Here is a 16,895-nt window from a genome sequence, read left to right as displayed (position 1 = left end):
ATAGAAGTTGGAAAACAAATTAAATATCAAAATAGATTCCTCTTTCCTGTGCTGATATATATGTTTACAAATTTTATCTTAATGTTGCTTTAGTAAAATAATTTCTCCAGAAACGATTATTGCGTATGCTAGAGTATAAAATTAACCTTGCTATATGATCGTACTGCTTAATGCACTAAGTCTTAAAAGTGAATAGTGATACCCATTACCCAAATAAGATCGAACATCCATCTATGATCTAGAAAGTCGTGGGTTATGATTTTTATAAAAACTAATATTTACCTTATATTTTCATTATTCTAAGTTACACAGCTTACACTTAAATCTTACAACAATGGTTGTGGGACCCTTTGGGGCGTGGTTTTGTGGTTGCGTGGCGACGTCCCTCCGGAACGCCTCGTCGCGATTCGTATTTGCCAGCAACTACCGCCGATAGGTAGGTATAGTGCAATATTGAATACACACTTCAGTAGCGCTCGAGCTTTGGGCGGGCGATATGGATCATCACCATTATCAGCATCATCACAACTCGGCGCACCATTATCATACACCTTACACCAGAGACTATTTTCTTTACGAGTACTCATCAGGTTCGGAATCCGACGGTACCAGCTCGTTAAATAGTGACTGCGAATCTAGAAATTGCGGTAAGAGATATATTTTAATTCTATAACCCAAATGATCACATACATTACATTTTTATCCAAAATATTATGTTAAATTTATAGTTTATAGTTTTTACTTTAAAGGTCACGCCAAATCGTAAACACCATTTACCTCTATAATTTAATCAGTTCATCTTGACAACTGAACAAACATGCTGGTAAAATGTTAGGGAAAAAATTCGAATCCGCATAGGCGCTATCGACAAACAGGAATTGCACAGACAATCTCACACACACACACACACACACACACACACACACACACACACACACGACGTGCATTGTTATATTTTCGATAAGGATACATATTGTATCCTTATTATGTTGATACCCCATGTACCTATACATATGCCGAAATAGGGTCTTACAACAATCCCGAAATTAAAAAAACCATTTTCAGGGAACTAATAAAAATTGCTTATTTGATATTTTCACAATTCACATGTCACATATTTTGGTCTGACGTTTGTAGTACAGGGTCCGGCAGAAATCAGGACACGAAAGTAAAGTTCAATAAAAACAAGAAAACTTACTCGAATTCAATATTTTTTATATTTAATTTATTCTATAGGATGTGCAATTTATGTGTGATAAACCTTCGTTGATGACACAGGCATCAAAGCGCAAACGAAAACTTCGCATAGCTCGCACCGTCATTTCCCGTGGAATTGCTGCGATTTGTTCATTAATTGCGGCTTTAAGTTCTTCCAAGTTTTTAGGATGGTGTTTGTAGACCTCAGCCTTTAGTATCCCCACAGAAAAAAATCGCAGGGGGCCAGATCGGGGGACCTTGGGCGCTAATTGATGTCTGATTGTCTCCTTTGCGGGAGATGACATGGGCCGGGAAGAGCTCACGCACCAATGCCATTGATCGAGTGGCTGTGTGGGTCGTAGCGCCGTCCTGTTGGAACCAAACCTCATCTAAGCCTACCTCGTCTTAAACTTAAAGGCCGAGGTCTACAAACACCATATGCCATATTCCATATGTCATATGCCAGAAGTGGTTTATCACACATAAATTGCACATCCTACAGAATATATTAAATATAAAAAATATTGAATTCGAGTAAATTTTAGTGTTTTTATTTTTTACTTTACTTTCGTGTCCTGACTTCTGCCATACCCTGTATATTGTAGTGAGTTAGTGATTGAAGACTGAAACATTGTATTAGTAATTTTTGACTATATTTCTTGGAAATATTATTTAATTTTACAAAATTATTAAGAATAGGTAGTTAAGATTAGTCCAACACTCTGTCGTTTCCTGGCGAGAAACCATCCAGTTAAAGGAGTCAACATCCTTTTATTTTTCGACCGACTAACCATAGGCGCAAATACGGGGGGGCTAGGGTAGATTTAGCCCCTCCAAAAAAATTAGGTTATGCATACAATTTTGAAATACAAAAATATATTTACTTATATATATATTTTAAAAAAATTCCAGCCCCCCCCCCCCCCGAGTTAAAAATTGAAATTGCGCCTACGCGACTAACGTCGATTAAGCCTTCCAAAAAAGTTTATCCGTTTAAAAACCTCTTCTTTGGAGGAGACGTCGATAACCCTTAATGGCCGACGATGACCTGACACATGTCTACTATCTATAGGCACATGATATAGGAAATTCTTTCAGAACATATGTTATAGGATATGACATAGGGTTATCGGTAAATATTGTTATTTGTAATTAAATAATTTAAAAATCCATTAAGTTATAATATTTTCAATAGTTATGGAAATACTGTTACTTCTACACACAATTCCGTTTAAGGAACGATTAGAGAGTATATTAACAACTTAGAATGTCAACTGCAACTTGTGGGTTAAGCTTAATTTGGCGGTATGTGCCTCCTATCATAATAATCGCATTCCCAAAAATTGTGCTAATTTTCTCAGTCACATTATAATAGGACACCTTTAATGTTTAATTAGTAATCATTAATCTCCGCCAGCGGCATGTGGGCCCTCTATATTGAGCAATATTGTGTAACTATAAAATATATGAAAAATTGTTTAAAAAATATATTTTAATATTATTTTCAAATAAAACGTGTTAGATAGATAGGATATAATATTATCATTGTTATTATTTTTTTGTTTTTTGCGAGCAGGAGGTTCGGGTCGCAAGAAGAGCTCTAGATGTCACAGACAGAAGACGCAACAACGGCAAGCGGCAAATCTAAGAGAGAGAAGGCGCATGCAAAGCATTAATGAAGCATTTGAAGGTCTCCGGGCACACATACCAACTTTACCATACGAAAAACGATTGTCAAAAGTGGATACCCTCAAACTAGCTATAGGCTATATAAATTTCCTGTCAGAACTTACAAGAGGCACGGGTCCTACAGGTAACGGAGTTACGTCGTTAAATGTCGCCAAACTAACAACTATTGCCGGACGTTTACACAGACCTCCAGTTCCAGTAAAAGAACAACCCATTAAAAAATTTATCGTCAGAGGTGAGTAACAATTGAATACACATAATAATGCATAGATTAAAGTCAAGATAAAACTAGAGTGACTAGGCACAGTTATAATAAAATTAGAAATGCATTTCAAGAAAAAATCTCAATAATTAGCGACCTGGCTAGTGATCTGGATAGTAGATTTTATTATTAGGTGTTTTTCTGTTTGCAAAACGTAACTTTTTGCCTTTCATGTATAATATACATGGTCTATAGTCTATATCGATGACACAATAGAAATACACAGGTGTCTTACTCATACTAATTAACTTTATAATTTACAAAAACTTCACTTAAATATTATATCGTTGTTTTCAAATAAAAATTAAAAAATGTTTAAACTATACTTTTAGGTGCTTTTGGAACTCCTTATTCGTTGCATTCATTATCGTGGTCAAGAGCAAAAGAAAATTGTCCTGACAGTGCTGGAATAATGCGAGCAAAGATTTGGAGACCAGAAGTAGGATCACCACGAAATACTGGCTCTACTTCTAGCGCCATGGGAGCGTGCTCAACATCTACAAGCAAGACAATGCTATAATGTGTATCATAATAAAAATATGCTTTAAAAGTTAACCATTCTTATGCATAGGTATTCAATAATATTATATAGGTCAATAATATTATACACATTGTATACAATAATGTTAAATAATAATATTATTAGAAATAAAAATAAAATTTCTGTATTATAATTAAAACCCGTTTTAGTTATTTCATTTTTATTTATGATTTCAATATTTTAGTAGAGCCGTCATATTGCAAATAAAGGCTATTAAAAAAAAAAAAAAAAAATATTTTAGTATTCAAATATACGTTTTTTTTTTAAACGAACAAAACAAATAAGAAACTAACAATTTTTCATTTTAAATAAATAATGTTATTCCGTATTCAACATCTCATACCTATTAAGCTAAATACTGAATAAATTAAAAATGGATTCTTAAGTCATTGCTTCCAAAAAACAGATACTCTTTTGATTTTATATCGGTGGCGTACGCAGTGGTAGGGGCTAGTTGGCCTCTAAGGCTTTACCCCTCCCATTAACCGTTATTATACAGTGCGTTAATTGTTTAGAGTAAGTAGATTTTATTTTTTTGGTGCTGTTTTTTAAGACATATGATATTCTCCTTACTGGCGTGCCGCGTGATTACATTATTTCTATAAATGTCAACAAGTTTTTATTTTATAGAAATCTCAAATTTTTAAATTTGAAAATTTTTGCTGTAGTGTAATTTGTGTTTTTTTTTAATTAGTTAACTGTTTTCCACTTACACTTTCAAGCGGAGTTAATTTTAATAAAATAGGTTCTTACTAAACTGTTCACTTCATTTTGTAAATTGTTAAACGCTTTTGAGAATTTTGCAAAGCCCTTTTATTTATTAGGTTAAAACTTAAACATCGTTACTTATAATGTGGGAGGGGGAGCCTAATATAAATCCAATACTAATTTGTTCTTAAAGGCAGGTCCGTACTGGCTACCTTGAGGGGGCGCGGGAAAACAATTAGTTTCGGACGTCAATTAAACAAAAATCTGCATTACATATGGCTGGGGGGGGGTCCTTTGTTTTGAACGTCCAGGAGAATGAGGTTTTTGATTTTTAATCAATTTTTAAAAAATGGGATCGTCGCCACTTGTATATAGATATTTTACACCATAATGAAAAATGTTGTAAATTGCAGCTTGTATTAAAATTTTAATTACTCAAATTTTCAGTATTCACTTCCTTGTCTTTTTAAAGTAAAAAAAATGTATTTAAAAATCGACTTTCACGACCGGGAAAAAAAACAGATGAGATCAAATATTTGTACAGAATTAAAATCTGATCATTCTAAGTAGGCGTAATTTTGTCAGATATTTAGGTGTAAAATGGTTTTTTGTACAACCAAAATCTCTAATTCGAAAAAAATGTTATACGTTAAAAAATATAATACCCTAACTTGGACTGTGGTGACTGGTGAGTAGTGAGTTGCGGCTCGAAATGTTTACGATATCGGAGGCCGGTGAATTCCGGTCTGTCAGTTTTCGATGGACGTATGAGTTGCGGCCCGTGTAACCTTTTGTTATCTTATAATGTTTATCGCTGATATAGATATACAGGGTGGTTTTTTGAAAGTGATTCACTCAATATCTCATAGGATTTAATGAGTTTTAGAATTTTTATTTTTCGTAGTGTTTTTATATAATGTAATCTCATAACTTTTCAAGTTATTACAGTTTAAAAGTTAGAACAAAAGGAAAAGTGCGGTTGAGGAATGCGCGCAGATAAAAATAATATTATAATTCCACCCTTCCTCCCAACCTTAATTTATTTATTAAAAATAATTATCCAAAACTGTTTATTGGCATTGATAGTTCAATAGTTAGAACCTAACAGTTCCTAACTAATCCATGGGACTAGAAAAATAAAAATACTCATTTTTGGGAGCTGACTCAGCCAGCCTCCTGTGGTGTCTATTGGGCAACGTCTATTAAGATAAATAAGGGCTTGTACATTTAAGAAAGATATTAAGACTGACTGGGGGTTGTGGGTGGTGAAGCTCCCCCAGTATTGAAATTGCGCCTATGATTAGACCACTCAACCTGTCCACCCACCATCCGGTAGGAACCGTTAGCGATCATCGTTGCACCACAAAGTAGCACAATACCAGCTATCTCACGCTCAAGTAGATGGACTAAGCTCATCATCGTAGTTGACGACGACTCCAGATTTGCACCTGGAGGGGACGATGCATACTACAGAAATGATCCTGTGAACTATGATCTTATTGGGTCTAATTTACTGAACCTGTATATAAAATACAGTAATACTCTGCGACATGAGCAAGCAAACAAATTTACGCCACCACTTTTATTTCAAAAGTATACAAACATATAGGTAAACGAATTTATATGCTTGATAATTATTTTCGAATAAGCTGATTAAATGATTTCAATGAATTTTATGATTTCAGTTAGAAAAAGTTTAAGACTTATTTTGTTATAATAAAATACGTTTTTCGTCCGTACCTACATAATATATGTTTTCTAAATTCTAAATTTAGCGCTATCTGATGTTATCCATTGCCAGTGCTCGAATTGGAAAAATAAAAATAGGAGGCGTTTTTACTAAAAAAAAAGAAAGAGCGTACTTGGAATTTTTTTTACCCCTAAAAAAACACCACTTATAAAAATTAGTAGGGTACGCTACAATTTCTTAAAAATAGTTGGGCTACTCAGCCTCCCCTCCCCCCAATTCGAACACTATCATTTCAATATCTCAATAGTATTTAAATTACTATTGTATTCTTTAATAAACAACCATTATAATATTTAATTTACGAAAGTATAACCTAAATAATAAATTCCAAATTGGACATTTTCACCTACTTACAAATAGACGACTTTACACTTTAAACTACCTTATAATCTGGTAAACAGTAAGTACAACAGTTAAGATTTTTTTTTAAGTACTTAGTATAACAATATAACACATGTATTTTTACTAGTAGAGGTAAAGAAACAACAAATGAACTCAATTATATAGGGTGTTCAAGAAAGCAGCCACATTTTGAAAATTCTATAACTTTTTTAATATTCGTACAAAAAAAATAACACATTCTCTTGTGACCTAACCATTTGCGACTTTTTCTTATGGGGGGTACGTTAAGTCAAGAAAAATTGGCAAGGGGTTAGGTCACAACATCGTGATGGCCACGGAAATCAGGCGAGTGATGGGTGACCTATACATCGAAATCTGCGAAAGCGTCATCCGAAATTTCATGGACGTTAAATTGATGGCCTGTAGGGCGAGCAGGGACGGTCATATTCCCGATGTTATGTTCCACACATAAACCTCAGGACCTCCTGAACACAATAGGTATGTGTTATTTTTATTTTGGACGAATATTAAAAAAGTTATAGAATTTTCAAAATGTGGCTGCTTTTTGGAACACCCTATATTATTTAATAATGAAACTAGCATTAAAGATAATTTATGATGTATACAACGGAAGAAGCGTAGTATAAAAACTTCGTAACCAATAATATGCAAAATATGATTTATTTAAATATAATTCAAATTAATTTATATTTTGTGGATTGTAGGTACCTATACAGTAAACGTGTGTAAAATTAGTACCAACAGTTGTGTTATTTAGAAATTAGGGTCTTCGAAAAGTTAATTATTGCATAGTTAAACTGAATATAAGTAAAATTAAAATATAACAATATTACATTAGATCTATATGTTTACTTTAATCAATGATAAATGCGTCTTACCACAGTAATATATTTTTATTTTTGAATTTAAATACGTTCTTTTCTTTAGTTTGTGGTATTTTAAGACAGTCATGCCATCTCCCTTTTAATATTATACTTTGGTATCTATCACCTTGGTTATATATATATATCAGAATGTGGTTGGATTAGTGAGAAATATTCATAAATTTGACTTATATTAAACATTTTTAGATTACTCAGACTACTGTCTAGGAGGAGGCTACAGGTTTAAATTTAAGTCAAAATGATCTGATTAGAAACTGGTCATTGCCCATTGGACAAAAGTGGACGGTGGAAAAAATGGTTCTTGGTAACGTATGTAATTTGGGAAAGGTGGTGCTATCCCATTTTATTTCCGAATGTCTTATCAATGCAAAACGTATTATCACTTATCAGGAGGTAGTAGCTATATAGTGGTTATGGCTACTGTAAAAGTAAGTTGTAGCGTAGTGTTTGTATGTGTGACATGTAAAAACTGAAATTGCCAGTTGTGACTTGTGATATAAGTTTTCACTGTTTAATTATTGAATAAATTATTATGGCCAAAGTTTGTATTTTAAAATAATAAAATGTATTTTAGGTATTTTATAAGATAATCCACTAATTTTTTACGTGGGTGACATCATATTTATACTTATACTTTAATAAATAAACTTAAAATAATATGGCTGAGCTAGTGCTAGATATTAATATTCGCGGGTGGGTGTTTTTACCAATTGTACTCATAACGTTTCTAGTCGGTGTCATAAGGCATTATGTTTCTCTTTTAATAACGTCACAAAAAAAAGTGGAACTCACTCAAGTACAGGATAGTCAAGTACTAATTAGATCACGTTTGTTACGTGAAAACGGTCGTTATATATCTAAACAAGGATTTTACATGAGAAGACATTATTTTAATAATGAAGAAAATGGATATTTTAAAACCCAAAAACGTTCTGCCCCTGCTCAAACAGCCATGCCTGATCCTAGTATGATGACCGAGATGTTGAAAGGAAATGTTACCAACGTTTTGCCTATGGTTGTAATTGGAGGATGGATCAATTGGATGTTTTCTGGATTTGTTACTACTAAAGTACCATTTCCATTAACATTACGTTTTAAGCCTATGTTACAAAGAGGTAATTGACTTTAAAATAAAATGTTCATTAAAGAAAACTGATATTCATTAATTTTTTTTTTAGGTATTGAGTTAGTATCGTTGGATGCTGCTTGGGTGTCATCTGCATCATGGTACTTTTTAAATGTATTTGGCCTACGTAGTATTTATGCCTTAGTATTAGGTGAAAACAATGCTGCTGATCAATCGCGTTTAATGCAAGATCAAATGTCTGGTGCAGCAATGTCCATGCCGATGGATCCAAAAGTTGCGTTTAAAGCAGAATGGGAAGCATTGGAAATAAGTTCTCATAAATGGGCTCTAGCTGATCTTGATAATGAAGTTTTGAATGTATTGTTAAATAAAAGCACAAAAAATTGTTAAGACTGTGAATATCTATGTAATCACAAAAATTAATATACTAGCATTACAGAATTAAGGGATAGATTTTAGAATTTCTGAAATTACGTATTGTATTAGATGTCTTATTTGTATGTAATTTATTTCTTTGGTGGATTCAAGTATAATATGAACACTGATGGTTATCATCAATATGTTTATTTATTGCATAATAAAAATTAAATATATTAAACATTTTCTTATTAGAGAAGTATTATTATTTGTATAGCTATTTTATTTTGTAAAGCTTAAAAGGATTTAATGATCTAACAAATTCAGCCATATTAAAAATATGTTTATCACAAATGTAATTTATACAAATAATTGTCTACACATTAAATAATATTTTCAAATTAATATCTCACATTTATTGATAATTTTCTAAGCATGATTTAATTATAAATATATCGTTGACATTCATACGAGGTATGCAGTGTTCCTGGCTGCTGTACTTGGCTAAGAGCCCATTATATAGTTTGAATGATACCAAAACTATTCAATAAAGATCTTAATTATTTGTAGAATATTTTTTTTTATTTATTATTTTATCCAATGCCACAGATGTCAAATAATTAGTTTTTTATCCTGCCAAAAGACCCTATCTTAGACACCATTTCTGATTTGCTCCTAATTATAACTTGGCGTTTTAACACAGTGTACACACTTGATTTATAGTATTATGTACTTAATTAGAGATTTTGATTTCAAATTTAGTCTAGAATATCACATTGACTCTGTCAAAGTTGATTATTTTTCACCAACATTTTTTTAATAGAACAGTACTTTATCGGCTTACATGATCATTCTCAATAATATATTTTATTATTACACAGTTAAATACATTATGTACTATGTAGAGCAGTATTTTTTTATACAATAAGCATAATTATTTTATTGGGCAATTTGCAAATTTTACAATATAATATGTATTATTTGATACATTTATTATAGTAATAGCTGTACATTGAACTTCCACAAAGACAATTATTATTTTGTAATGAAGTAAAAAGATTTAAGAAGATGTTACATTTCACAGAATGATGTTAGATAACATGTTGATCTGTCAATTGTAAGAACTCTTTAGAGAAAATATTCTTTTGATAAATTTATTTTTGTACTTCAGTGATATTAGAAAACTATTCATTTTGTTGAGACTCGAATTTCGGATATTTGGTTTTAGCAACTTCCCAATTAATATTGTCTTGTGACAGACTGTACACTAAGTCCACAACTTCAGGTACCTAAAATATAAATTAAAATAAGTATGAAGGCTTTAAGAAGTGTTATAATTTTTTTTAAATATAGCTTTACTGGTATTCTAAGTTGTTCCATCGAATCTCTTTCTCGAATTGTGACTGATTGGGGTTCATTTAGTGATTCAAAGTCAACAGTTATACAATAAGGAACTGCTATTTCATCAGTTCTTGCGTATCGACGGCCAACTGAACCACTCGAATCGTCAATTTTGTTGGATACTCCTTTTTGACATAAACTTTTGGCTAAAAAAGTTTAAAAAAAAATAAATAAATATCCCAACTAAATTATTATTAATGAATTTATTTTAAATACTTACAAATGAAAGAAACAAGAGGTGTGAACTTATCATTATCCAGTAATGGTAGAATACAACACTTTAATGGCGCTACTAACGGTGGTAATGATAAAAACTGAAAATTACAAAAAATTACATTTTGAACATGAATTTGTACACTAATACTTATCATAATAGCTGTTTAATATTATTTACTGTTCTTTGTTCATCTTTTTCACGAATCTTAAAAGTATGTTCTAATAATGTATAAATTATGCGACCGATACCAAATGATGGTTCAATTACATTAGGAATAATTTCTTCAACGTGCATTGTTTTTGAATAAGACTTCAATGGAATCATATTTTTACTTATTTGGAATTGCTTATCACCAATATTGCATAATGTTAATCCAGTAGTGGGGTCTGGTGTCCTAAAATTTAACCAACAATTAATATTTTAACTTAATTATTACTAACTATTTAAAAATTACGAGTTATCAATAAAGTCATGAACTTGTTTAATTTCATCTATGGATAATTTTGACAATTTATCAACACATTCTTTTGAGTCTTTTCGAAGTGTCTTGCCAATTAAACCCTTATCCATTTCCAATTCTATGGAAAAAAATATACATGTTTTTCTAGAAAAAAACTTAAGCAGCACTTGTGGTTATATTATAAAATATTTAATAAACCCTTAACCAACCTTAATCCTCTATAGCGTATACATATTTCGGCAGCAATGTTACTATCATCAGCATACACAACAGACCAAGACCGATTATGGGCAAACACCTCCTTATATACCTATACAACATCACCATATTGCCATAAAAATGTTGAAAAATAGGAACAATTTGTCAAAATGGGACTTGAGTACATGACGACAGTTTATGATATAATTTCCAGTATGACGATGCTGTATAGATATATATGGAGGTGTTTGCTCATAATCAGTCTCAGTCTGTTGTATGCACTGATGATACCAACATTGCTGCCGAAATATGTATACGCTACATTTTTGTGGTTAAGGGTTTATTTAATAATTTATTTATTTTATAATACATGTTTTTACCAAATAAATAACATAGATGTATAATATTTTAGTTAGAAATACCTGTAACTTGTACAGTTTTTGGAGCAGGTAGTTTTCTTTCGGCAACTAATCTCTGTTTTGTTTCTTCTCCGTGTCTAGTGAGATCAAAAGCTGATCGATCAGCACAGCCAATGCATTCTACCCAACCCTACAATATTTCAATGTTTTAAATAATTTTGTATAAAACAAAATTAAACAATCATACATAAGAAGTTAAACATTCAGCATCCCAACAATCAACAGCATAATGAGCCATTTCATTAGACATATGTTGTCTAAATCTTAATTTCTCTTTAGTAACTCCTATCTTCAACATGAACAAATGAATTCTCGCCATAAAGTATCCTAGTGTTTGGTTGGCTACAAGTCCCTGTAAATGACATTTATTATTTAAAATACAATATTTAATTTGGGTAGCTTAAATAAAATTCCATACTTCGGACACAGCTTGGCCAATTGTCATTTCGACAGGAGACTTTCCGTCCATCTGATTGCAAGCACTATACAACTTCAATGTTGTGTTTTCCATGTCCCCAAATTTCGGATGCGATTTATCACTCGGATCACAAAAGTGCTCAATCTCAGCCATAGTAAATTCACTGAAAAATAAAACCAATGTGAATAAGCTAAGATTGAAATCCGTTTGCTATAAAATAATTCTGATCACATCGTTTAATGATAACTGAATCTTCGTATAGAAAGTTAATTTCATTGATGTCAAAAAATACAAACATTACAGACTTAAATAATACATTTGTGACAGCAGGCGATAATAAACACCAGTTAGGTCTTTCTAAACACATTTAAATAAATAAAACATAAATAATTAATATACAACAAAATACTTTTCACACCAAACTACAAACATTTGATTACATTTTGAAATAATTTAATAGAAAAATGAAAGCAATCTTTCTTAAAAAATAGATATTTCACACTTATGTCGTAGAAAAGGTTCTGTATTTTGGGTTTAAAGATTTTGACAAGACAGAGATCTATTACTCCTTGTCAATTTTCAGTTATAACTCTTACTGAATTGTTAATATTATCATTAAATGTTTATGAGATTACATAGATAAAAAAAATTAACTTACCGTACTCTTAATAACCCAGAGCGGGGAGAAATTTCATTCCGAAATGCGTTGCCAATTTGTGCAGCAGCAAATGGTAATCTTCCCTGATTAAATTCTAGTAAACGTTTAAAATTAACAAATATTCCTTGAGCAGTTTCTGGTCTTAAAAATCTATTAAAATAACAACAGATATATAATTGTTATCATGTATTGTATATTTGTATGTTAAATACAAGTATTTAAAATTCAGTAAATTACTAACCCTTTTTGATCTCCAGTAGGTCCAATTTCAGTAGCGAACATGAGATTGAAATCAACCGGTTCTGAAAGATCATTACCAGTAGTTGGTGATTTCATATTAAATTTATTGACAATATCAGACATTTGTTGAGTGGTCATGCCATCTAATTTAATAATAATATCTTTACATTCTTCCTTGACTTCTAATGTAGTTTTTTTGTCCTTTATTAGGGCTTCCAAACGGTTCTTAATCAAATGATCTAATCTAAAGCATTCACCAGTTTTTTTGTCTTTAACCATAGTATCCGCAAACTTTTCAACATGACCAGAAGTTCTATAATAAGAAATATCAGTACAAATTTGTATAAACACATTTAATCTTATAGTTAGGAATAAATTACTCTAAAACTCGTTCTGGAGTAAGCATTGAACAGTCAATTTCTAGCATTTGCTCTTCCAAGACGAAAAATCGTTTCCATTGTTCTAAAATATTTGATTTTAAAGCACAGCCCATCGGTCCAAAATCATAAAGTCCAGCAACACCTAAACACAAGATATTGTAACATATTGTTTGATAATAAATAATTTTTTTGTGTATCTTGTAAGCCTCACCGCCATAAATGGAAAACGACTGATCGTAGAAAAATCTACGAATCATGAGATCTGCAAATTTTGATCGATTAAAGATTTCAGATGGAGGTTGTAAAGACAATTCTTTATCTTCTAATTGTTTTTTCAATACTTTTAGTTCTCCGACAGCTTTTTTTATCTCAATATCAGAACCTTTATTTTCCTTCAGTGACCTAATCAAATCACCCTAAAAAATATTCTGTTAATATTATCTGGAACTTAAATGTATAGATATATTTTTCTTAACTTATAAGTTTGTGCCTTACTTGTTTCTTGACAGCTGCCCTTAGCGGTGCCAAAATTTGTTCTGTTTGTGGATCAGCCATGCCTTCGGGTAAGTAAACAAGCTTTATTTTTGTATTTGTCTTTTTCGTTCCCCAATTACTTAACTTGCTGAACAATCTGGAACATCTAACGTTAGTTGTACGATTGCTATGTAGAATTATTTTCTCAGGAGCAATATGCTTGTAGAGTGTTTTCAAATTCATATACTGCAAACGTGACATGGTATGGAAAAATGAACAATTTCATTGGTTAGGATATATTTATGCAATTCTGTACCACTAGATAGCGTCTATATGACTCACAACATACTTTCAAGTTAGAAACTTTTGAGATTTTTTCCTATTACTTATACTGATAAATTAAAAATTGGGGAACAAATCTACTTTACCGGACACCCTTTTTTTTGTCATAATGTAGTGTTTAATACGCTGATTACGAATCTGAAGTCAGAATTAGGCGGACTCCGTTAGTTCAAAAGTTATAGCTAGTTGAAATTTACATATTTCCTCTATGTAACAGTACGCGGCGGCATGGCTCCGAGTGTTTTGGCACTCGCCCGCCGCTCGGCTAACTAAAAATGTCCAAAGTTTGCAGGCTACAGTCTAGGAGGAGATCACAGATTTAAAGTTAAGTCAGTTTAAAACGGCTCTAGAAACCACGTCACGTGTCCGGCATAAAAAAAAGGAACACGAAGGGCGCGTACAGTTACATAGGGAATTATGCAAATTTCAACTAGCTATAACTTTTGAACTGAGTCCGCCTAATTTTGACTTCAGATTCGTAATCAGCTTAAAAAAACACTAGAATATGGCAAAAAGAAAATCGAAAAAAAAGGGTGTCCGGTAAAGTAGATTTATACCATAATTTTTGCCATTATTATACATAAATCTTAATTAACAATATAATACAACTATTTTCAATACCTCGCTTGACTGTTAATTCAATCACACATAACAACTTAGAAATTTACTACGGCCAAAGTGTAATTTTAAAGTTTGGAAACAGATTTTGGAGAAATTTGTTCATGTTATAGCCTCATTTTAGATTGACCTGACTAATTTTCAGACCTTAATTCCTAAAATGTATCTAAAAAGGCGAAATAAAGAAAAAAGTTTCACTTCTTCCACGGAAAGGGTTTATGATGCTTTTTAGTTTATCAACGTATATAGGTATTGCTATATCTACAGAATATTCCATGCAAATTTGAAACTAATTCGACTATTTTTTTTTAAAGTTATAATGTGCCGTAATTTTAAGATTACAAATTTGAAAATTTTTAAGACGTTTCTCCCGATTTTGAAGGGAAAGAGTGCATTTTTCTACCTCTGACCTTACAAAGTTCCTACCTGATACGATTACAGATCGATAGAATTGCTACTCGAGTAAATCGGTCCACGGAAAAAAATTATCATGACTTCACTCAAAAAAAACTATTACTTTTCAGGTAACGCATCGAAACTAAAAATATTACAATTATATGGAAAGTTAATTACGAAATGAATTAGTTATTTAAATATGATTTAATAATAGAGAATGTATGTGAAAAATAGCGAACCAGTTAAACGGTCAATCGCTTTCGAGATTGGACTAATGCGTCTGCAGTTGATATTTTCCAAATAAAATGTCTTAGATTTGGTCAGAAAGGAATAATATTATGTTCTTTGAAATAATTTTGCAACATATTATATAATAGGGAAAAATTAAAGAGTTGTAATGTGATGAAAGTACTTTGCATTGTTATAATATTAAGTTTTAACCATCGAGTACACTTGTTAGTTATTACTGTAACCTACATAATATATTACAACGCTGCACGGAACATTACGTCTTTAAAAAATCGTGATTTATCCAAGTTTTTGTTCGACAATGATATAATGAACATATAATTATACAAATGATATAATGAACCACAATGATATTTCCATTTCTGTACCTTAAATAGTCCTTATTCAGTAGATATTAGAACAGACTGTCTTTCAAACCCTGATTAAAATACACAACCAATTTTTAAGTTTTAGTTTGAGATATTTGTACATAGATATTGATATTATCGAGTATATATACTCACTCAATAATACCATGTATGCCTTGACTGATACACGTTTTATATACATCAATATTGTAGATTAATTACGTTGTACACTATAAGTAAAAATATTCCTCAGAATTCTCGATTTACATTTATCATTATTCCTAAGTCCCATCGAAAATACTTAGTTTTAAAAGGATTTTTTTTTTCAACACATGTTAAAAATATATTATACACAAATATAAAATGTTGTTCACTCTTGTTTGAACTGTGTAGAAATGAAAAAATAAGATTTAAAATATATCTGCTACCAAGCCATAAAATACAATAGTACCAATTAATATGAAACTCGTTTTATTTTTAATATAAAAGTAAAGTAGTGTAGGATCAATTAAATGAACGAGTCACAAAAATGCCTTAATTGTTAATATTGTATTTTGGATAGGAGCCTTTGGCATTGCTTCTAGCACTAATTGGATTCTGCAACTCAAAATCTTGTTTCTTGCCTCCAGGCATTGATATTAAGTAATTCAATAACAATATAATTATATTACCGTAGTTGTCAAAACACCAAATCAGATGCTCGAAGCTAAACAGATAGTTTCAGAACTATTTTTTAGGTGATTAAAGTTACTATCAAGATTTTAAAGTTCTACAAGTAATTCTATTAAATTATCGTAAATAACATAAGCAATTGATTAGTGTTGTAAATAATTTCAACAAAATCTATGAGTACTATTTTCATTATTACACCATACTAATAATCCCACACTATTTTATATTAACTTCTTTTTTGAAGAAAAAAAATTAAAATGCTATTAACTTCTAAAATTAAACATTATTGAAGTGAGCTCATGTAATGTGGAAATACTACATTATACTAGTATAATTAAATATTAATGCGCCTACAAAATGTTATCCCTTTTTCACTAAGATACTAGTGAACATTTTGGTACTTTACAGTTTCTCTAGGAATATTAAAAATGAATTGAAAATATCTAGTGACTGAAACAAAAGTACAGATAAGTCTATCTTAATAATATTAGTATGTAAATAAAACAGTAATACGTTTTAATCTTTCAGGGATAAAAAATGAACTTTAAAATCTAATACAAACAAATAA

The 16,895-nt window shown here is 31.1% G+C and overlaps 3 protein-coding genes and 1 pseudogene across 3 annotated transcripts; 2 read left to right on the top strand and 2 right to left on the bottom strand.

Moving 5' to 3' along the window:
• Positions 1-486: 486 nt before the first annotated feature.
• On the top strand, positions 487-3,748 carry LOC126835746 (pancreas transcription factor 1 subunit alpha-like). The gene is made up of 3 exons (XM_050568531.1): positions 487-647; positions 2,774-3,121; positions 3,481-3,748. The coding sequence occupies exons 1-3, from the start codon at positions 497-499 to the stop codon at positions 3,666-3,668; spliced, it is 687 nt and encodes a 228-aa protein (XP_050424488.1). The 5' UTR covers positions 487-496; the 3' UTR covers positions 3,669-3,748.
• A 1,953-nt stretch (positions 3,749-5,701) lies between these two features.
• On the bottom strand, positions 5,702-5,895 carry LOC126836283 (small nucleolar RNA U3; annotated as a pseudogene).
• A 1,912-nt stretch (positions 5,896-7,807) lies between these two features.
• Positions 7,808-9,097, top strand: LOC126835598 (ER membrane protein complex subunit 3). The gene is made up of 2 exons (XM_050568276.1): positions 7,808-8,509; positions 8,573-9,097. The coding sequence occupies exons 1-2, from the start codon at positions 8,053-8,055 to the stop codon at positions 8,869-8,871; spliced, it is 756 nt and encodes a 251-aa protein (XP_050424233.1). The 5' UTR covers positions 7,808-8,052; the 3' UTR covers positions 8,872-9,097.
• Positions 9,098-9,678: 581 nt separating this feature from the next.
• On the bottom strand, positions 9,679-13,982 carry LOC126835596 (glycine--tRNA ligase). The gene is made up of 13 exons (XM_050568275.1): positions 13,725-13,982; positions 13,441-13,645; positions 13,230-13,371; positions 12,851-13,162; positions 12,610-12,759; positions 11,952-12,114; positions 11,721-11,885; positions 11,537-11,663; positions 10,911-11,034; positions 10,634-10,850; positions 10,460-10,553; positions 10,198-10,385; positions 9,679-10,127 (listed from the first exon to the last, which is right to left on the bottom strand). The coding sequence occupies exons 1-13, from the start codon at positions 13,962-13,964 to the stop codon at positions 10,023-10,025; spliced, it is 2,232 nt and encodes a 743-aa protein (XP_050424232.1). The 5' UTR covers positions 13,965-13,982; the 3' UTR covers positions 9,679-10,022.
• Positions 13,983-16,895: the final 2,913 nt, after the last annotated feature.

This window comes from Adelges cooleyi, unplaced genomic scaffold, assembly GCF_023614345.1.
Source record: "Adelges cooleyi isolate 19-005CV unplaced genomic scaffold, UGA_ACOO_1.1 ACOO_flye_CR_arks_rails_tigmint_CR_PRNA_23, whole genome shotgun sequence".
In the NCBI taxonomy this organism is placed as follows: domain Eukaryota; kingdom Metazoa; phylum Arthropoda; class Insecta; order Hemiptera; family Adelgidae; genus Adelges; species Adelges cooleyi.
The sequence above is the reverse complement of the archived record's forward strand: the minus strand, read 5'-3'. Positions and strand labels throughout refer to the sequence as shown.